Raw genomic sequence first — 22,012 nt, 5'->3', positions numbered from 1 at the left:
CATCCCCGCCTGCTTTACCCTGCTCTCTGCAGACCCCCCTCTCCCGGTCTTGCCAGCGTAATCCTAAAGGTTAATAATAATCACAACAGGCAGCCCATCATTGCCTCCCTGTCTGGCTGAGAGGTTTACAACTTAAACTCATGGCAGAGGGAAAAATTGGCTCAATCACGTGGAGTAATGGTACATGGAGAGCCAGTTGGGCATGACTGCTATTTAACTCAAGGAAACCAGGTTGCCGCGGTGAACATACATGTACCCTAATAAACACGTCATGCTACGAAGTGAAAATTAACACCACACCCTGCACACCCTGCCTCCTCTCCATTTCCCCATTCGCCTTACTCCCAACCAAATCAACGGGCCCAGAATGGGAAAGCAGGGTCACAAACAGCTGTGCACGGCTCCCATTAGAAGCCAATAACCTCAGATCACGCTTCACTCTCTTAAAAAGAGATTTAAAAAGTGTTATCACAAGACTTTACCCCAAATATTTATAATAAGGCGTTTTGTAGGGTGAGGGTGGAAAGAAAGATTACCTGTCATCACTGCTAATAATATCTCACCTTTTCAGATCTTTTATTGTGGGCTCAGCACCCCTCAGGCATCCTCACAGCAGCTCCAGTGAGAGTAATGGGTTTCATTATTGTTCCCATTTTACAGATGAGGATGCTGCACCTCAGAGAGGTAAAGTAATTTGCCTGAGATCACACAGGAACTAAGTGCTGGAGCTGGTGTTTGAATACAGGCCTATCTGGCTAAACACATTTGACGCTGAGCATTTTTGATTCGAAGGAAGAAGTGGCAGATGAGTCCTAGTTTGATTCCTTAAGGCTTTATTGGGTCCACGTTATGCCACTTGCCTCTCTGCCCTTCCCCAGCAGTCATGCTGCTTTCCCACCACAAGTATGTACAAACTGCTGCAAATACAGAGGTAAAATCTATATTTACATCCTTGTCCCCATAGAACTCAAAATCCAGTGGAAAAGGCAGTTAAAGCAAATAAGGTTCATAGAGAAAAGAGTGAACTACAAAATGTCAGGTTCCTGCCTCTTTTCCTGTTGGGTCCCATCCACGCGGGATGCTTGAATCTCCAGAGGGTCCTGCTTCATGTGTAACCTACGTGTCGAGAGGACTTGGGGGCAGCTCCTTGTCCCAGACCAGAATTCCGGCTCAGGCATGTGTTTCTGCTGCTTCTGACAAATGAAATAAACATATTAAGGTACTGCTAGCTAGTATAATAAACAAACTCTAAAATATATAATGGCTTACTAGGGGTGTCAAATTTAACAACAACAATAACAACACAAATAGGATACCCAGTTAAATTTTAATTAAACAACAAAAAGCTTTTTGTAGTATAAGTCTGTCTAATGCAACATTTGGGACATACCTAAACTAAAAAATCATTTGTTGTTTATCTGAAAATCTAACTCGGGGAGGGACTATATTTTATCTGGAAATCCCACTCAAGACATAAAAAAAATTATTTCATGTTTATAAAAAGTCCAAAATGGATATTCTTAACAGGTAGGCAACTCTCCTCCAAGATGTGATTCAGGGACCCAGGTTCCTTCCATCTTGGTTCTGCCATCTTCATCTAAGGTATATCAAAGAAAGAGAAAGAGCATGGTGGATTCCATGGAGGAGTTTTTATGAGTCAGTTCTGGGAGTGGCAGAATGGACTTTTCATCACAGTCCATCGGCCAGAATTCAGTCACATAACCTGCATCTTATTGCAAGGTAAGCTGAAAAAATGTAATCAGGTATGTGCTCAGGAAGAAGTTTGGGATACAGCTAGCCAATTTTTGCCATACCTGGTAACTGAAGAGCTAATCTGTCTAACATTCGGGCCCAATGCATGTCTCATGTGTTTTAGTACTGGATTCAGCTGGCAGTCTTATTTATACCCACTGATGTCCTTAGTAGGAGATCAGATATTCTTCTCTAGCCCTGGACTGGTTAACTTATAGCTATTTGAGATGGGGATGACAAAGCCATTGTGGGAGTAATGAGCAATGTAATTCAAACCAATTTAAGTCAATGGAATTTAATAAATATTTATTAAAGCTCCTAGGATATTGAGGCTTGGTTCGAGGCCCCTGGGGGTGATATAAACTGAAATAGAACACACAGTTACACCCTCAAGGAGTTGTATACAATTAAACTCAACAGATACCTTCAACCTTTATCTAAATCTCATTGATCTTTCAAGAGTTGGTGAAAAACCCAGAGCTACAAAGAATTGTGCCCTAAATGTTTGCGTTTGGAATTATCCCTGCTCTTCCAGATTCCTAAAACACTCTGTATCTATGTCATTCATTCATTCAATTAGTTCGTCTGCGCACGTTTATTGAGACCTTCTCTGTGCGTGACATCTGTGCTTGACATTGTGCTACATTCTGGGGGTAGGGGCAGGGATACCAAGTTGAACAAGACGGAGGCCTTGCCTTCTAGAAATTCACAATGCAGGGGGCAGTCAGAATGCACATAACTCAGTCAGATACGAGGCAGGTGGTGGTAAATACTCTGATAAATGTTGAAACGGTGTTAAAGGGCTTATGGAGGAGGGAGAAATTAATTCTGACGGGAGGGTGGGTGGAGAAGACTACATCAAAGACCCAACAATGAGTTCCCAAAGAGGGCAGAGCCAGCGTCTCTGGCTCCCAGCCCACAGCAGCCTCTGCCCCCAGGGCGTCCCTCAGGCTCCCACCCACACAGCCCTCCTGGGAAAAGGCAGTGTGCCTCCCTCAAGGGAGAACTCCAAGACACTTTTTCATGGTATCCTCAAAATTCATGTGCCCTTTGAATTCTACTGCCCGGAATACCAATGTTTGTTTTGCTGTAATAATTTTAAGATAATTGGCGTAAATGACGTGAAATTGAGTAAAATAATTTCGTGCTATGGCTTGTGCACCTTGACATACGGCTTTTGTTGGAGGAGCACCTACGCCAGAAATTCTGCTTCTCAGAGCGGATCACTAGAAATTTTGACTTTTAATTTATCGTATTACCCCTTGTCTTTTCTCAGTGTCAGAATAAATGAAATATTCTGCTTTAAGAACTGTAAGACTGATCATACCATGGTTTGTGAACAGACAACACGATGGCCATGGATGAGGCCTGTCACAGACGCACAAAGTAGTTTTGCCTGCTTGGCCCGTGTCCGGGAGAAATGCATACAAAAATGCAACTCGGTAAAGACGACATGGGGTTGTATTCCCGGACTCTGGTGCTGCTGGTGGTCTCTCTGAGGAGTCCCTTGCCTTCCTAGGCGCTTCCAGGCTTTGTCCATAACTATAGGACTCCTGTTAGAAAACAGGGGCTGTTAAAAATGAAAATTGTTGTATTGAAATCCATAAAGGGAAACAAGTTAAACAGAAGGCTATTTAAAGTTAAACAGCATAAGGAAATGTTACATACTTCCCCTCTTCCTAGCCACCCCCCACCCGCCCCCCACCCCCAAAGAAACACCAAAGTGTTTTTAAAAGGCCGTTTCAGATGAGAACTTGGGGGTTAATTTTCAGCACAGTGTCTGTGGATTTAGCTGTGGGACTCCCATTACCCATAATGGGAATCATGTGGCTTCATTTCATGCACACTGTATGGAAAATGCATCCCTACCCCTTGGTAGCTACAAAATTTTGTTTTTAAAATCGAGGCTGTCTTTCTTGGAACAAAGCAGATTTCCAAAAACACCCCAAACTCCTCAATGTTGGCCCGGGGCCTGTGTGTTTGTGCTTATGTGGGTATGTGTATCCAAAAGAGAGAAAATGCTTTTTTTCTAAGTCCGTATGCTCTCTTTCAAAGACAACAATGTTAAAACATTATGCCCAATAACTGACAGCAGAGGTTGCTATGCCTCACTCCAAAGCTCTGTTAGGAACCCCATAAAACCTGGCACATGGTTTGTGACACCCAGTGAAACACTGTGCATCTTCCATAATAACCTGAGCCCTGCTGCCTATCATTAAGGGACCTCTCTTATTAAGCATCTTTTTTTTAAATGGCTGCCATCATCTGGTCCCAGTGTACATTAAATCCCATTATAATTATAAACACACTTCCCCATAACATCCGCTGCAGATTTCATCCACACTGCCTACCCCCTCAGGGCATCTTTGCACTAATAACAACTCAGATTTGCTATTTGAGTTGACAACATTAAGTCCCAACACCATTTGCAATATGCTGGAGAGAGAAAGAGAATGAAAGAGAAGAAAAAGCTGTCTCTTCTTCAATCATGAGGATCTCGGGGTCACTGTGACCCAAAGCCCTAGGGGCCAAAAGAAATAACCCCTCTTCCTTGCCCTCTGAGCAACTCTCTGCCCTACGGACTAGAGGGAGGGCATATTTAGCAAGTGGAAGAGAAGGCCAAGTTTGTAAATACCGCTAACCAGAGCTCCTCAGGGAAAAGAGGGATGATGGCACTGTCTAATCAAAGGAGCCATCTTTTTATTTGGTTTTCTGGCCCTCAATTAACCAGAATCCACACACCACCTGATTATTTGCCTCCGTTTCTTTTTGAGGTGGCATCTAAGGAAGTAATATGAAAGGCCTGAACTCCACAAACAAAGAAAACTGCCAACCTATGTATTGGGGGCAAATTATACTGGGTCTATTTACTTATTTGTTTTATTTATTTATTTGAGTAGTGGTAGGCTTACTGAAAAATCACCCATAAAGTACAAAGTTCCCAAATAATCAGTCCCCTTCAGTTTTCCCTATTATTAACATTTTGCATTAGTGTTAAATACCCCTGTTACAATCGATGAAACAATATTATTATAATTATACTATTAACTATAGTGTGCAGTTTATATTAGGGTTCATTCTTTGTGTTGTACAGTTCCATGGTGGTTTGTATTTTTTTTAATTCTGGTAACATATATGCAGACTTAAATTTCCATTTTATCCACTTTCAAATATACAATTCAGTGGTGTTAACTGCTTCGCTGTGTTGTGCTACCACCATCATCATCGATTACCAAACCTTTTCCATCACCCCAAACAGAAACTCTGTACCAATTAAGCAATAACTCTCCATTCTTCACCAGCACCCTAGACCCTGGCAACCTGTATTCTAGTTTCTGACTCTATGAATTTACATATTCTAAATTATTTCATATAAACATACAACATTTGTCCTTTGCTGTCTAGCTTATTTCATTCAACATGATGTCTTTTTTTGGGGGGGGTGGTGGGGTGCATGGTCCGGGAATTGAACCCGGGTCTCCCGCATGGAAGGTGGCCATTCTAACCACTGAACTGCCCGTGTACCCTCTTTGGTATAATTTTTTTTTACATGACCTGCATCTATCTAGTAGATGTCTGGAGTGGTGACACTGCAGCATTGTAAGATCCTTTGCCTCCAGGAAAGGACACAATAGGCTTGCTGTGTCTCCCCCTAAGAGTCCCTACTGGGGTAAAGATCTGAGAGTAGAGTGACAGCTTTACTCCAAGGGCCACCTGGAGTTCTCAGTTGAGTGGGGGTCTATTCTTTTCCATTCAGAGGCTTCATTGCCTGCACCCTTCCCTGAAAATGCCTCATTCCCCACCCATCACAAGGTTTTGAGGGAAATGCCAAGTAGATTCTTCTCCCCCAAAGGTAGGCTTCCTTGATTCATTTATCATAATAAGAAAGTTTACATTTATACTTTAAAAATTCTTTCAGACAGGAGTTGGAATAAAAAGAGTTGTAGCATTCCATTAATGCTCAATCAGAATACTCTAAAGACCACTATAGCCTTCTTCTTGGGTATCTGTTTAGTTGAAGCTTTATTGTAATTCAAAACTCCCTCCCCCAACTTCTGCCTGAGATTCTGAAAAAGAAAATTGCAAAGAACCTTAGGGGATCTAACTCCACTTTACTTGGTGGACTGATTCAATGGAGAACTCTTTGGTTGTTAGCTGGGCTGGCTGCTGCATAGACCATGCCCTCAATGGAGAAAGAGGAGGATAATTAAAAGTCCTTGTTTGACTTTTGAAGTTTCCTATCTCGCTAGAGGCTGTGTAATACAGATGTTAAATGCATGAGATTTTCAGTCAGAATGGTCTGATTTAAACTCTGATGTTTTAATAGCTCTATGATCTTGGAAAAGGCTTTAGTTTTCTCATCTATAATAATAGTACCTGTGTTAATAGGGTTATTACAAGGGTTAAATCAAACATTGGTAGTACGTTTGCATTCATAGATCTGCAAGTTCTCTTAGACCAGGTGTACCCTCCTCTTCTAAAACTGAGCTCTGAAAGGGTGCCACTGGAGGGAGGCAGGAGGCGAAGGAGGACAAGAACGAATAGGAAAATCTAGCAATGGACCTCATTCTGTTTCCTAGTCTCCAGCATGATCTCTCTCAGGGACTGTCTCTCCTCCAGAAGCAATGTCCCAACTTCTCTCACAACACCCTTTAAAACAAAAATAAAAATTCATCACAAATCCAGGAACATTAAAAAGAAAAGACAGTTTCCCATAGTAGTTTTCCATCCTGTTTGTTTTTAGGTGTTGCCATATGAAATCTCTGAACTGCGGATTCTCATCAGCCATTCCAGGACCCAAGGACACAGCCTGGCTATAAACAGTGCCAGTTTTGGTGGGGAAGCTGCTGCTGCTTTATCTGGGCCCAATAAACCTTATCAAACTGCTGTGCAGCCAGCCTTCAGCCCTAAGTGAAAATGCTTGGAGCCCAAGGCTGGCATTCAGCCCACAGCCTTGCCTGCCTTTCCTCCTTTTTGTTACCTTCTCCACCTCTTAAATTCAGGCAGTAATCTCTCTTTAACACTTACTAACAAGGGCCAGGCTTTTTTAATGGGCAGAGTTTATGAAGCAAGCGAGATTTTCACATAGAGTGAATATGGCATGGGGGTGGGAGAGTCCAGGGCCAGGGAGGGATTGTTCTTTCTCTTCCATTGTTTCCAGAGATTCTCTCTTTCTCTGATTTGAGGATGAATAGGAGATTAGGATCAGGGGTTAATTGTGTGCTTCTCCTGCTACCAGATTGTGGAGGGGCTGGTAGGTGGATGTGAACAGCCAGGAGGCTCCCTTCTGCCTTCCACATCCAGAGAGCCCAGTAAGTTTAATGATTCTTCTTTCTGTTTCCCTAGTGAGACATTAGGAGGGTCTTTTCTCCTCACTTCCCTCCCCTCTTGCCCTCTGTGCAGAGCAGTTCTTAACTTCCTCTAAATTCCTTTCCTCTTACCCAGTGCACTGGCTATAGCTAGGAAAATAGTAGTCTCTAAATAGGAATTGCACATTATTGTTAATCAAAATTGAACACCCATGGACTGGGCTACACCATGCCCGGGTTTGGGGTGGTGTGCACACTATCTGAGGATAAGTGGTTCCCCGCCTGCATTTCCAAGGGGGCTTCCTGACCGGTCTTCTCTCCTACACAACCTGCTGCGTTTGAGTCCTAATTCAGCAAGTCTGAACACTTTTCTTGCAAGTAGGAGACAAAAGCAATACTTCCTGGGATGGAATGATTGGTGCTTGGAACTATCCTATTAGCAGTTCTTTGGTACCCGGATCAGTTCTGATATGTAAACTCTGCATTCTGGCCTTCTGAGGATGGATGCCGACTTTTGCCACCAGTCGGCTTCCGCCGTCTTCCATTACTCTGCAGCCTGACTCGACCTGAGGCAGTGCCAGAGGGGCGCGTCGGGATGTGATTATACGTGAGCCCAGTAGAAAACCTTCGACCCACGCGTTTCACCGACGGGTCCTGTTCCAGGAGGCGGTGATTGACGCCTCTCATTGCTAAGACTGCCATATCCTCCCGGCTGACTATCCCGAGACCCCTGGATGGCGCTCTCCAGCCATCCTCTCCACCCGGACGCTCTAGGGTGTTATTCCGCCGAAGCCTGGGCTCGGAGGAGCGCTTCCCACCTCAAACTATCTTCCCTTGCCCAGCAACAGGGAAAAGGGGAGAGAGACGCTCTCCGCCGCCTGAGGAAAGGCATGTTTCAGGGGCACTTAACTGGGGCGGCCAGTTGAGAGGAGGAGGTACATTTGAAGGGCCCAAAGCTTCTCCAAACTGAGCTTGGAGCAGGGCGCAGCCAGGTTCCTGGGGGGTAGAGCCGAGGGGATGTACAAGGCTGAGAGGGAGAAAAGTTTGTCAGGCCGCGAACTCGGCCTTCAGCGACCGCGACAGCTAAAATGGGTGGCTCTCCTCAACGACTGATCCCTGCGGACCCTCTGGCACTGGAATCACCAGGGAACGCAAATTCTGCGCCCGGAGACTTCTTGCAATCCAGGTGCGCACCGCCCGAGGCGCGTAGCTGGCGGGACGATGGGGAGCGTGGGCTTGGATTAGGAAGTCAGCCTTTTGTGTGTGTGTGTAAATGTGTGTATGTAGGCACTAGGGATACACCCCGAGTCCGGGGAAAAAGTGAAAGGCGAGAGCTGATACGCTGAATTGGAGCAAACTGGAACCCAGGATAAAATTCCAACCGGGAGCACCGTGAGAAAGCAGAACTCGTGTCCCTACTGCCCCCATCAAGCGTTCCGAGTGCCGTGCACTCCTCTCCACTCGCTCCTTCGCTCCTCTCGGTTAGATCGGCGAGCGGCGACCGCCGGCGCCCTAGCAGCAGCTAGATGTCAGGCGAAGCCCGGAGCGCGGAGCGCGGAGTAAGGGAGGGGAAGGGAGGAGAGAGGGGAGGGGAGGGGTGGGGCTGGGAGCGCGCGCCGGCTCGGCCAGTGTTGGGGGTGGGCGGGCTGAGCCCGGGGACTGCGAGCGAGGGGGAGGGAAGGGGGGCAGCTGTGGGCAGGGAGCCGGGCTCGGCCGCCAGCACTAAAGATGGAGAGGCGCCGGGGCCTCGCAGGGGAGGGGGCTCGACGTTGACGTGGGACGCGGCGGAGGCGCCGCAGCCGGTGGTGATTTGCTAACCTCGCAGCAGAGAGGAGTTGAGGGTGATGAGAGCGGGTACTGCGAACTGCCGGGCTATGCCGCCGCTGCCGCTGTGATACCGAGAGCAACAGTTCCCCAGCAACACCCTTTCCAGACACAGGCACACCCCCCACCCCACAGGCACGCACATCCACCCCACGGCGCCCGGCTCCGCAGCGGTGAGTGGAGGGTCGGGGAGGGGCGCACCGCCCAGCGAGCGCCGCGCACCCGGGCGCCCCGGGGCTGGAGAGGTCTCGGGGAGCGCGCTCGCTTCGGCCACTCGGCCGCTTGATTGTGCCTTATTTGCTTCGGCCTTTTTCCTTCCCTGCTGCTGCAGCCGTCGCCTCCGCCGGTTGGGGAGTCGGCTAGAAGGGGAGCCCGGGCTGTCAGTTTGGACGCAGCTGCTTCTTCAACCTCTCCCTTGCAGGGCACTGTCGGGGTGAGAGGTGGGGGACAGAGAGGTCTACTGGGGATAGGGTGGCTTTGTACCTTCAGGGGCAGGCGGAGGAGCCGGGATCTGGTGGGTGCTCATGTGTATGAGGACGGGTGCGCGGCCGCGAGAACGGCTTGTGGTTTATTTATTTGTGTGTTTATTCGCCCGCCGACGGGGAACCTGGAATCGGAGGATCAGAGGAGTGATTCTGGGGGTGGAAGGGAGCAGGAAAGGGACTCGCTTGGGTTTTGTTTCTCTTTGAGAAACGTGGTGGGCTCTTTTTCTCTCGCTCACTCTATTTTAGGGGGCAGTCACACGGAGCTCTGTAGGGTCTCCAAGGCCCTGGGCCCTCGGTTCTCGGCGGGACTGGCCGAGGGGCCGGAGCTCGCCGTGCGCTCCCGGCCGCGCTCGGTGGGTGCCTGGGCTCTGCACCTGATGCGTTCGGGATGCTTTTCTCACACTCGCGCACCGGCGGCACGCTCGCGCAGTCCCTAGAACACTCCTTCCCTCACACGCATGCAGGCACACACCGACTCTCGTGCGCTGGAAACGCGCACGATCCCGCCGGAACGCGGACCTCCTTGAACGCACAGACGCGCTTCACAACCACCTTCTCGTCCGCTCCGAGAGATGCTTGGAACCCCGCGCAGGCTGGCTGCTGGCGCTTGCCTGCACCCCGGTCCGAGTCTGGGGACCCTGCCCATCGCTCCCTGGGGGTGACGGCCCTGGGTGGGAGAGAGGAGCGGACGACCCCAGCTCGGTTTTTCTCCTACCACTCGCTGCAGGGCTTTTGTGCTTTCTGTGCGCTCCGGGGCGGGTCCGTCTCCTCGCCGCTCTCGCGGTGGCTGTCCAGCCCGCCTGGACTCTTCGCCTTTCAGCCACGTCTCTTTCGCTTTCCCTCCTTCTTAGTCCCGCGTCCTTTCTTTCTGCTGTTTGGCTTTCCGGGAAAAGTTGATTCCCCAAGTTTGCTGAAGTGTTCTCTAAGTCTGCGTGGGGGTCGCTGGGAACTGGGAGTGTGTGTGAAAGCACGACCGATCCTCAGGGATCGAGAGGTTTAGCGCCAGTTTTTTCCCGTGTCGCCGGGCTGGGCGCTGCAGCCAGCGCTGGCCTGATCGCGGGCGCCGAGCTGTGGGGTCGGGAGACATCTGACCAAGAAGCACCTTGATGTCCTTGGAACCCCAGAAATTTGTTTTGGCGAGGCAGTTGGGTAGCCAAGCTTCCATTTTTTCGTCTGCTTCCTTTTAGTTCCTTGATATCCCGAGTTTTGCTGGAAAGCTGGCTAGGGGCAGGTGAATGACCACCCTACTCTTGACGGCTTCGGCCCCCACCCCGGGGTGGGCAGCAGAGGTGTCTTGACTAGCCGTCCCTTTAACCCTCTCTGCCCGAGTGCTGTGACTGGAACCAATAGGTCTTCTTTTGGGGGCGGAGGCAAGCAGTGTTCTAAGAGCAAGTAAGAAACCTTGCTTTGCTTTGCTCCCACTGTGTTTGCTGCAATATTGACCACAGCAAGCCGCAGGTTGGGAGGAACCTGAGCCAGTGAAGTCTTTCTAACATTCCTTGAACAGGTTGGGGAGTCCTAGAGCCCTGTTAATGATCCCAGCCCGGCTCTGGGAGAGGCCTTTGTCTCTCAGCCTGTTTTCTCTTCATACTGGTTGTAAGGCCCTCTGTGGATGCTGGTGCCAATAGAGCTTCTAGCGCCTGGGAGCCATGTCCAGCTTCGCTGCCACTCCTGGTCACAGGACTTGCCCGCTCCTGGTAGCTTGGGGCCCACATGTATAGCTCATGTACCCAGCACGTGCCTTTCTGGCTGTAGGGTTGCATATTTCCTCATTTCTCTCCATGCCTTCATGATCTATCCTCCTTCCTTTTTTAGATCCTTCTGTCCGCTGTGCACTTGTGAGCGTGTGTGTGTGGAAGGTTAAGTGCAGTGCTTTATATGTGTGTGTTCTTGTGTTAACTCTCACATGGGTGCATGCTCACACACATACACACCTGTAGCCATACAAATCCATATTTTGGATGATATACAACATAACTTGGAGGTACCTGTTGGTGGAAGTGACCCAGACTATTGGGCAAGTTATGCATATGTGTTCCTCTTGGTGCATAAGGAGGGGTCAGGGTGGGGGCCTGTCAGCCCTTGGAGGCTCTGAGGAGAGTGGAGGGACAGAGGCACAGGAGGTCACTGGTTGGTGATAAGAGGAGGGGTCAGGGAGAGGAGCCTAGATGTCCATAGATTTCTATGAGCCTGGACTGCCAGCTACCAGCTCCACCTGCACTTGACTTTGCTCCTGGGGCTCTCATAGTGAGGCAGTGATTAGAAAAACTTTAAGGATGAGGTTTGTCGTATGGGTATCTGTTAGTGAAGTTGAGCACTTAAAAGAAGGGGTTCAATTCTTGCTTATTTTAAGTATGAGCTAAGTACCTCTTCATAAGGAATATCAGCCTTGCACGTGGATCTGAGCCCACCATTCTCAGACTTGAAGAAAACCCAGGGCTTACAGGACTCCACTGCAATTTTTCACTTGATGTAACAGATGTCTTAGAACATGAATTAGGCACATGCTATGGCAAAACCTTCTCTTTACTCTTATCATTTGTGGGCTTATAAAAGGTAGATTTGTATGTTTCTAGGAAGTTCTTCTTTCCTTCATTAAAACCTCCAAGACCATCTTGCTGCTGATGGTGGTGGGTGGTGTTATATTGTTTGACTTTTTACTTTTGAGGATACTAACTACTTTGCCTTTCATTGGCTCATCTTACCTTGACCTACCCTTCTCTCTTCCAATCCCCCTCAGTTGGCCCAGGAAACCCACCCTGCCCCGCCACGCAGAGCCCAGAAGAAAAGAGAGCCTCATGCCTGAGCCGCGGGGAGCACCATGGATCTGACAAAGATGGGTATGATCCAGTTGCAGAACCCCAGCCACCCCACGGGGCTCCTGTGCAAGGCCAACCAGATGCGGCTGGCCGGGACTCTGTGTGATGTGGTCATCATGGTGGACAGCCAGGAGTTCCACGCCCACCGGACGGTGCTGGCCTGCACCAGCAAGATGTTTGAGATCCTCTTCCACCGTAACAGCCAGCACTATACTCTGGACTTCCTCTCACCAAAGACCTTCCAGCAGATTCTGGAGTATGCATACACGGCCACCCTGCAAGCCAAGGCGGAGGACCTGGATGACCTGCTATATGCAGCCGAGATCCTGGAGATTGAGTACCTGGAGGAGCAGTGCCTGAAGATCCTGGAGACCATCCAGGCCTCAGATGACAATGACACCGAGGCCACCATGGCCGACGGCGGGGCCGAGGAAGAAGAGGACCGCAAGGCTCGGTACCTCAAGAACATCTTCATCTCGAAGCATTCCAGTGAGGAGAGTGGGTATGCCAGCGTGGCTGGGCAGAGCCTCCCAGGGCCCGCGGCAGAACAGAGCCCGTCAGTCTCCACCTCATTTGGTCTTTCAGCCATGAGCCCCACCAAGGCCGCAGTGGACAGTTTGATGACCATAGGACAGTCTCTCCTGCAGGGAACTCTTCAGCCTCCTGCGGGGCCTGATGAGCCGACTCTGGCTGGGGGTGGGCGGCACCCCGGGGTGAGTGAGGTCAAGACAGAGATGATGCAGGTAGATGAGGTACCCAGCCAGGACAGTCCTGGGACAGCTGAGTCCAGCATCTCAGGCGGTATGGGGGACAAGACTGAGGAAAGGGGCAAAGAGGGGCCTGGGACCCCAACCCGGAGCAGCGTCATCACCAGTGCCAGGGAGCTGCACTATGGGCGTGAGGAGAGTGCTGAGCAGCTGCCACCCCCAGCCGAGGCAGGCCAGGGCCCCCCTGGCCGGCTAGAGCACCCTGTGCCCTCAGCTGAGAAACATCTGGGCATCTACTCCGTGTTGCCCAACCACAAGGCTGATGCTGTGTTGAGCATGCCGTCTTCAGTGACGTCAGGTCTCCACATGCAGCCTGCCTTGGCTGTCTCCATGGACTTCAGCACCTACGGGAGTCTCCTGCCCCAGGGCTTCATCCAGAGGGAGCTGTTCAACAAACTGGGCGAGCTGGCCGTGGGCATGAAGTCAGAGAGCCGGACCATCGGGGAGCAGTGCAGCGTGTGCGGGGTCGAGCTGCCCGACAACGAGGCTGTGGAACAGCACAGGTGGGTGCCTTGCCGATCCCACACTCTGACCTGACTTCCGGTCCCCAGCACCCTTCCCTGGCTCCTCCTAAACCCTAGGGTCTGCTCCCCTGTCCTCCCTGCCATTTGGGAAAAACACTTCTTTATAAGCTCTGGAAGAGGCACACTTTTCAGTGGGGTGAGGGGACCTAGAATCTTTATAAAGCATTGGGAGGCTCGTGGGCCCAGCTTCTTTTTTTGTTCTTTTCGCTTTGGGCTCCTGCTTTTTGCTGCTGTTTAGTCTGTCCTCCTTTGCCTGGAGTGACTGATAGAGTGGAAGGAGGGAAAGAAGGAAGTGGGATTATTCTCATGGCCTGGATCTGGACGTGTTACCAGGTTTCAGGTACCTGGGTTTGCACTGAGTAGTTTCAGCAGAGGCGGGTGATCTGCGGCCCAGTTCGCAGAAAACAGGAGGTGTTGGGGTGGGGCTGAATGCTGCCAAAGCCGCAAGGGCAGTTGCAGGATCCGAACTTCATTCCCAGTGAAAGTTTGTCTTGTTGCTTGCCCTCCCTTCTCCTTCTTTGTTCCTGCAAACACATTTAGGAGCTGTTGATTTAAATTCAGGGGGAAAGGAGGGGCATAAGACCCCTTGTAGCCTGCAGCAGAGCCTCATTCTTGTCCCTTCGTTGTCCACACTGAAATTAAAAATGCGATGTTGGGCAGCATCAGCTTCCCTTTGGCTTCTGAGTTCTTCTCTGTGAAATAGCTGTTCACTGAGCTCTCATGATTGGGCCTCCTTCAGTGCTGAATGCTTTATACGGAGTTATGTTTTCATTATGACAGCCCGATGAGGTAGGCAGTCTTGTTCTTTTGCATCGGAAGGTACAGAGACTCAGAGCTCACAGATAGGAAGAGGCAGAGCTGGACTCCAGGCTTTCACTGCTTGTTGCGTGCTGCCTCTGGTGTCATCCAGTCCTGAAGAAGATAATGTCTACGGAACAGGAGGTTTTGAGGATTTCTTATCAGAAGCTGAGCAAATGCAGAGGGTTTGGCTTTTTCCTGCATCCAGCATAAACCATATGTCATCATTTTATATTCCATTCCTGAAGTAAGGTTAATGGTGTAAAGAAATGGGGTTTTTGGTTGTCCTCATTGATGACATTTCCCTGCACACCCTCTGGCCTGCTGTTTTGTTGAATTCTGATGCCCCTCATAGGTGGGCCTGAGACCTCCCTTGTGGAAAGTGCTGCATAAACTAAATGTAGCCGCTGTTTTTGGGGGTGGGTGTGAAAAATAACTGCCACCAAGATGTGTCTCCTTGATGTTCCCACTCTCAGAAATAGACTGAGGTCGTGTTTGGTTTTTCTCAGACTTTCCTCAAGAGGAAACCCCCTCCCCAGCTTGACCAGATAGATTTACCATTTTCTCCGGATGTGAGTTATTTCAGTTATGTGCTCTGAGAAGTGGGCTATGGTGGAAAGTAACTTTTTTCTGGTTCCAGTTTGGTTTTGGTTGCTTCTTTTTGCCCAAGAAGGCAACAAAGGAACTTGCTGTCCCAGAAGTTCCCAGTTTTCCATCCTGTGATACCCTCGTTTCTCTGTGGGGATAGGGAGGGCTGACTGCATTATATTTCAAAGCAGTGGAGTTAGCTGTGTCTAGTGGTGAGAGAATGGTTATTTAACCTTTAGGAGGCTTGATTTTCTTTTTTCTCTTCACTTAAAAATGGAGATGGTCAGCAGAGTACTGCTGAATTAATGAGATAACATCTAAAAATCACTCGAGTTGTGGCTGGCATCTAGTAAGGCAAAGGTGAAGAACGAATTTGTATGTCCCTCTGTCTTGTTTAGGTTTTGTCCCTGCAATATCCCCATTGGCTCTGCATCCTGGCAGGGTTGTGCTGGCTATGAGGTGGTGCAGAGAAAATGTCCTGTCCTCCTGATACAGTGCTGGGGAGGCATTGGACCCAAAATGGTCAGCCTCACCCCGTGCGCTGCTAACAGGGAGAATGTGCTTTTGACTGAGGGCACCAAGCAATCCCCGATAACCCAAGAAGTTAGAGCTTGGAGCAGTGCCTTCGGTGGAAAGCTGGGAGGGTCTAAAGAAGCAAAAGAGGGAAGATGTTTCCCCTGCATTCAACTCTTACTCCTGACTTGTAACTTGATGTGAGGCTTTTTCCCCTCCGTGACCATCAGAGTTCCAGGATTAATGGGCTATTTCCCTATTTCCTGCTGTCCACTGTCTGCCCCAAAGGAATAAAAAGTCACTACTCCTAGTACAAGCAAAAAGACAAGGTGGAAAACAGTCAGTGTGGGAGATTTTGTGGAATTGGCTGTCAGTATAACATGATGAATATGATGGAGTTATAGGCTGCAGATATTTGAAACAGGTTTAGTTCTTATTTAAAGCCAAGAGGTTAGAGCGCGGGGGTGAGGAGGGTATAGTGGAAGGACATGAGAGGAAGTCAGGAAGAATGCCTGGAAGTGATTCGGGAAGGAGGGGTCCTTATAAAATCACATCAGTAGGTTTCCCCATGACTGGATCCCAAGGTGGTTGTGGAGTGGGAGGAGAGTATATTGGCGCATCAGATAGTTGGAATGAAACTTAGTGAAGTTATGGGTTGTGGTCCCTGAGGCCGACTGTCATATAAAGGCAATGCCAAAAGTAGCTTCTGATTGATAGAAGGACCAAAGAAACCATTTGGGTAAATCATATGGGGCTTACTCATCTAAGGGATCCAGAGGGAAGTCAGAACAATTCAGAGGCCTGATGGATCAGTGACATTCTCTGGGCAGGTGGAGGAGCAAGCTCTGGACCCCAAAATCTTCCCCAGTGGTCCCACATTGCAGAGGATAATATCTCTCTGAAGGTCACGTCAGTTCTTCTGAAAGTCCGCACTGCCCCCCTGCAGGCTCAGTCTCTCTTCTTTCTCTGAATTGTGGCAGCAATTGGCACGTAGGCTTGTCTCGATGTGGTCCAGGAACAAGCTCCTCTGGGCCCAGCTGCACCTTACCATGCTCAGAGTTCTGTACAAGATGGGATGAGATGACAGAGAATGGAGTGATTGACTTAAGTGTGAGCATGGTCCTCATGTATAGCCTGCAGTCTCCCCAGGCTCGTACAGCCTGTTCTTAAGATGTTTCTGAAGTTAGTATGGCAGAAGCAGTGTGGGGTTTGGTTTCCCAGGAGCCTGTGGATGTTATACAGAACAGCTACAGGACGTGTCCTACAGAGAAACAGCTCTTGCCTTATTCTTGAAAGGATGCTCAAGAGTCACAAGGGATGGTCTCAGCCAGTTCCCTGGATCCGTGTATGTACCCCTTCCTGGGGGCCTCTGGGAGCTGGCTCTTGGGTGCATGAGCCATGTGGCTGAGAAGTCAGTTCTGCCTGGCCCCTTGCCTTACTTGGTCTCCCCAGATAACCAGCTGTTCTTTCTTCAGTAATTGACCATGTAAAGGGCCAACAACTATTGACCTTGGTTTAGGCTCTTTTGGGTGGTTGGAGGGTGCCCTGAACTCTTTGTCCCCTTTTATCCTTCTGCCAACTTCAGGTACCTCTAATGCCCAGTTCTGCTTGAAAGGGTTATATTAAGAAATAATAGCAGCAGTCATATTACTGATGCCTTTTATCAGTGCAGCACTTTCTCCCTTACAAAGCCCCTTTAATTTAATTAACTTATCTCTCTCACCCTTGCAGCCTCCCCTAAGGTGGTACTGGTCCATAAACCCATATCTGTACTTATGAAGTTTGAAAAGCTCTGAAAGCTCAAACATTTTGCCTAAGTTTGCAACATGCTCATGTAATGGCAAAACCTGATCTGAACTGACACAAGGTTATATTTATCCTACTTATTTTGAATATTCTTATGTTTTGCTGCAAAAAATTTATTGTGTTCGATTACAGAGTGCTGCCCTAAACTCTCTTGGGACTGTTATGCAATAAATACCATCGGCCCCACAGTACCTCTCTGAAAACCTAAAAAATCCCGATTTCTGAATCCCCCAAGGGTTTTGGGCAAGAAATTGGGCACCATTGTCACCTCCATTTTACAGATGAGGAAAATGAGGTTTGTGGTGAAGAAGTGACTTGCCCAAGGCCATCCAGCTATAAATGGGTCAAGCCTGTCACAGTCCCACCTGCCTCGCAGGCCAGGTTTCTCTGCACCAGGCCATATAAGAACATGGGCACTGCCGTTCTGGGTCAGCTCCATCTGACCCAGTCTTTGGTTGCCAGTAGCATCCGTGAGATACCACCGTCAGAGGCTCCAGCCATCTTCCTTGACGTCAGTCCTAAAGGTCAGGTGTACACCAGCTTTTCTTAGTAGCTATTTATGGCTGCTCTGTCATTCACAGATTTGTCCAAATCCTTTTTTGAATTCACTTCTGTTTCCAGGAAGGATCCTTTTTGGGGTAATGAATGACTTAAGTTCATAGCCTCCAGGGCTCCTGGAAGTCTCCTGGCCTTTTGGAGAGGTTGTTGGTTGTGCAGATAGGAAGATGGCAGAGGGTTTGTGGTATTGCTCCCAGCTATTGTTGAGGCTGAGACTTGAGGCCCAGCTCTCCATCTTTTAGCTTTGTCTCACCATTGTTCGTCCTTTTTTTACCCCAGGTTTTAATTTCTTTGTGAAATTAGGCACTTGAATGAGCTATTTTCAGGTTTTGATGGAGCTCTTCAAAAATTCATTACCTCCCTGGCGCAACCACGTACACCCTCCTGAAGTCCTTTTGGCTGACCCACTCTTGCTGTGTTCTGGAGTTCGGATTGGCAGTTCAGTCAGCTAACTAGGGAGTCGGATTGATTCGATTCGTCTACTCTGACTTTGTTTTCTAACCCTTTAACCTGCGTAGGGTCACACAGTCATCGGGGATCTAGACCGAATTCTCGGAACTTTTGAAAATGACTTCTTTATTTTATTTGGAGGAAAGCTGTCTTCTCTTTTACCTTAGTAAGAAGTTCCATCTTAATTTGCTGTCACTATTGGACACAGCTGCTAATTGCTGGAGGGGGTGGGAAGAAAACTACAGTTCAGCAGCATTTTATCTTCCTGCTTGTTCTGGGAAAACTATTTATGAATCTTTAAAATAGTGATTATCCTAAACTGTTAAAATCAGACTGTTCTCACAGCTCTTTGACTTCTTGGTAATTTGGGAGGAAACGTTTGCAGTCACTTTATTTTTTTAAATTAATGACTATAAAACAGGACCAAATATAAGCCCAAGTCTAAAACTTAAGAGTCCTGCTGAGTGAATATAGGTGGACCTCACCTTGCCCTTTGGCAAGTTTCTGAGCTTTCTTTTACCACTAAAGGTTTTCTTAGCCAGGGTTCTATTTTGGCTGTGCTAGAGTAAAGCTCTGACTCTATGTCAGTTTTTTTTTTTTTTTTGGTAGAAAAATAAATTTACAATGGCACCCCTCCTCCCCAATATTTTACAAATAATAAGTGTCCATTTTGAACCAATTAGGCCATCTGGATCAGAATCCTGGCTTCCCCACTTATCAGCTGTGTCACCAAGCTTATGTTACTTAACCCCTCTATGCCTCTTTTCTGATTTGTAAAATGGAAATTATGACAGTATGTACTCACAGGGTTGTTATAAAGATCAAATTGGTAAATATTTATAAAGTACAAGAAATGGCACAAAGCAAGTGCTCTGTATATGCTTGCTATTGTATTTTTTATTGTCATTACTGTTGTGAAGTGGGTCATACTAGCAGTGAGGGTAAAATGTGTTGGTCCAAATCCTGCTTTCCCCTGGAGGCTATTCTCAGCATCGGGCATCGATTCATACAGCACCGTACAAACCATGGCGTTGTGCATGTGCTGTGTGTTTGAGGCTGACACTTAGTGTGCACCTGCATCTTCCCTCAGAAGCTGGTCTCTTCCACCGTGGTGGCCAGGGTACTCTTTGTCCCATTGACCCAAGGCCTGGTGAATCATTCCAGTTCTCGTTTAAATTTAGCTGGGCAGCACTCCACTGTCATCAGCTCCAGATGCCTAGGCAGCTCACCAAGGCAGGGTCCTGCTGCCTTGGCAGATGGCCAGGCATGCAAATCACCGTGGTCAAGGAGGTACGCAGCACTCACAGCATCGTACTGAAGGAAGCATCATAATGCTGGGCAGAGGTTGCTGGGCGTGCCACTGTGCTTTTATTTCCTGCTCCCCTGCCTCCCCTCGTGCAGGATGCTTTTAAGAGTGGACTCAGCACACATTTGTTTTGAGTCCTCAGTCCCTTTTGGGTTCTGTGTAAGTGTGTTCGTCCATGCCAGCATCTCCTTAACCACTCTGGCTGTCCTGTGAGGTCTGTATTAGTTTCACATTCACTGATGGGGAAGGGAAAACTGAGAGATTTGTTAGGTTGTCCATGGTAAAGTGGTAAAGGGCAGTGCCAGAGTTTGTGCCTAGGTCTTCTGGCCCCATGCTCACTGTTCTTTCCAGGTCACCATAATATTCCTGGTTGGCTCTAAGGCACCTGATGGAATCAGAAAGGAAGGAAGAGTACAGGAAGTACCAGGTCCGTGTTGCCTGCCATTTAGCCTGGTGCTGTTTAGCCAGTTCTGGCCTGGGTGTCTCCTTCTCTCTTGGGAGAGTGGGAAGTTGAGAGTGTTGCTTACTGCAGAGGGTTCAGATCTTTGGGGACTGAGGCCATGTGAGTCTAAGGAGTACCGCATCATCTCTTCCTGGCAAAGAGAGAGACCAGCTTCTAGTAGTATAGTCCTATTATGCTGATTGAAAAAGCAAAAATATAGAGAGAAAGAGAAAAAGAAACCTATTTACAAAAATAAAAATTCCATGCTGTTAATTTCTTGCCAGCATAATCAGAAATATCCCTTTCTACCATTTCCCCTTAAAAGCCCCTGTGTCCTTATTATGCTGGCTCAGTCTGGAGAAAATATGGTTGGGTTTTGCCTATGTGAGACTTATCTCTGCAGTTGCAAGAAGGGTATCTGGTAGGTTATTGTCAGCATGGAAATGTTGGCTAAGAGCTAGCAGAAACCTGCTTAACTCACCGTTGATTGTTCGCTTTCCACCCTGTCCTCAGGATCTGATATTCCTCAGCATGAGCAGATTGTGTTTAGCATTGCAGTAAGAAGAACCAAAGTTAGATATGAGAAAGAACTTCCTGAAACAGAGGGGCATTACTGATGGAAGTTATGAAAAGACCCTGTCGTAGGAATTTTGATGAAAGGGAGAAATTCTGGGTTAGTTGAGAACGTTTTTTGGAGTTCTCTTTCTCTTAGGACCATGTAGATCCCCCAGAAATAATACATAAAGACATAATAATGCACGCAATCCCCACTGGTAGGCATGCCAAGAACGAAACAAACGCCGCCAAACCATTGTCTTTCTCGGAGGTGCAGTGTGTAATGTGGAGCACGAGCACAAAGACTGAAGTCAGATAGGCTGGTTTTCAATTCTTGACAACTCCTTACGCTTGTGAATTTGGGCCAGAGACTTAACCCCTCTGACCATCAGGATCCTCTTCTGTGAAATGGGGTTAACCCTTTCTTCCCAGTGTGGCTTTAAACAATTAAATGAGATAACTTGAGACATAAAATGCACCGCCCGGACTTCCACACAAGGCCTCCTCCCTACTTCCAGCTTCTCTTTGCTGGCAGCCTTGCCCGGTCTGGATGTGTCAGGGCCTTTCAGAGAGGGGACCCGGGAGCCGGAGCGGCTGAGTCCCTGCCACCCTGGCCCTGTGTGGGTCTCTAAATGGATTAGCTGCCCGCCGTGGTCTTCGTGCCTTTAGTCCTGTTGGCACCACTCTCCCTGCCCTAGTGAGAAGCAGATGTGGCCGGGCGGTGATGGCCCTTGGGGGTGATCCATCAGGCCTGGAGTGCTGGGGAGACGTTATTAATGTTAATTTGGGGGAGTCTTTTCTGGTAGCTGGAGGACACGGCGGGGTGGTGGTGGTGGTTTGAAACCTATTGATTTAAGCCATTCAGCAGATTAGGTGCTGCCGGGCTCTACTGTGGCCAAGCCCCTGCTTGCCCTCACCCCTCTCTTTAAAGAAGGCCCCTCCCCTACCCTGAAGCCCAGACCTGATTACTTCCAGAGTTGGAGAGACAACTTAGCAGGCTCTTGTTTCTTGCCGATGTACCTTATTAGTAGCACCTGGCATCATAACCCACTAATGGGAACCAGCGCTCTCCTCCTGCGTGACCAGTGACAAGTAGCCCTGTCAGCCAGAGCTCGCCCCGTGAGGAAGTCCCTATTAGCTTTATGGTCAGGAGAACTTGTCCTGTTCAGGAAATGAATGTTGCCACTGCAGGTCCACGGCCCTGACCCTGGCGGCGTAACCTGTGCGGGCCGGGCAGACCCCGTGCAGGATGCTTGGGGTTTCGGCCCCTCTCTGGTTCTTGTCACAGGTAAAGTGGGAGTCGCTGTGGTATGCTGCAGCCTTGAACTTTTGATTTATTCAGTGAGGGCGACTTAACTGTTTCCATGCCTGGAGCGCTGTGTATAGGCCCCTGGATGTGTATATGGAGTGGGGGGCAAGGAGAGACCCTGCAAACAAACGGGTATCCCTGGGAGGTGGAATTTTAGGGGATGCTTCTTTTCTTTCTTCCTTTAAAATTTGGTAGCATTTGTACAAC

At 48.7% G+C, this 22,012-nt stretch overlaps 1 protein-coding gene across 3 annotated transcripts in view; it reads left to right on the top strand.

Annotated features, from left to right (window-relative positions):
• The first annotated feature begins 8,052 nt into the window (after window positions 1-8,052).
• The window catches only part of ZBTB16 (zinc finger and BTB domain containing 16), a 188,114-nt gene continuing 174,154 nt past the window's right edge, over window positions 8,053-22,012 (top strand). The window contains exons 1-2 of one of the 3 annotated variants that reach the window (XM_077112877.1): window positions 8,053-8,247; window positions 12,111-13,459. In XM_077112877.1, the coding sequence (XP_076968992.1) occupies window positions 12,192-13,459 (1,268 nt within the window). In that variant the 5' untranslated portion in view covers window positions 8,053-8,247; window positions 12,111-12,191. Of the gene's footprint in view, window positions 8,248-8,759; window positions 9,059-9,131; window positions 9,319-12,110; window positions 13,460-22,012 lie in introns of those variants that run through there. The other 2 variants (XM_077112876.1, XM_077112878.1) reach the window with 2 other exon arrangements.

The sequence above is a fragment of the Tamandua tetradactyla genome, chromosome 8, assembly GCF_023851605.1.
Source record: "Tamandua tetradactyla isolate mTamTet1 chromosome 8, mTamTet1.pri, whole genome shotgun sequence".
Lineage (NCBI taxonomy): Eukaryota > Metazoa > Chordata > Mammalia > Pilosa > Myrmecophagidae > Tamandua > Tamandua tetradactyla.
This window is presented reverse-complemented; position numbering and strand designations above follow the sequence as displayed.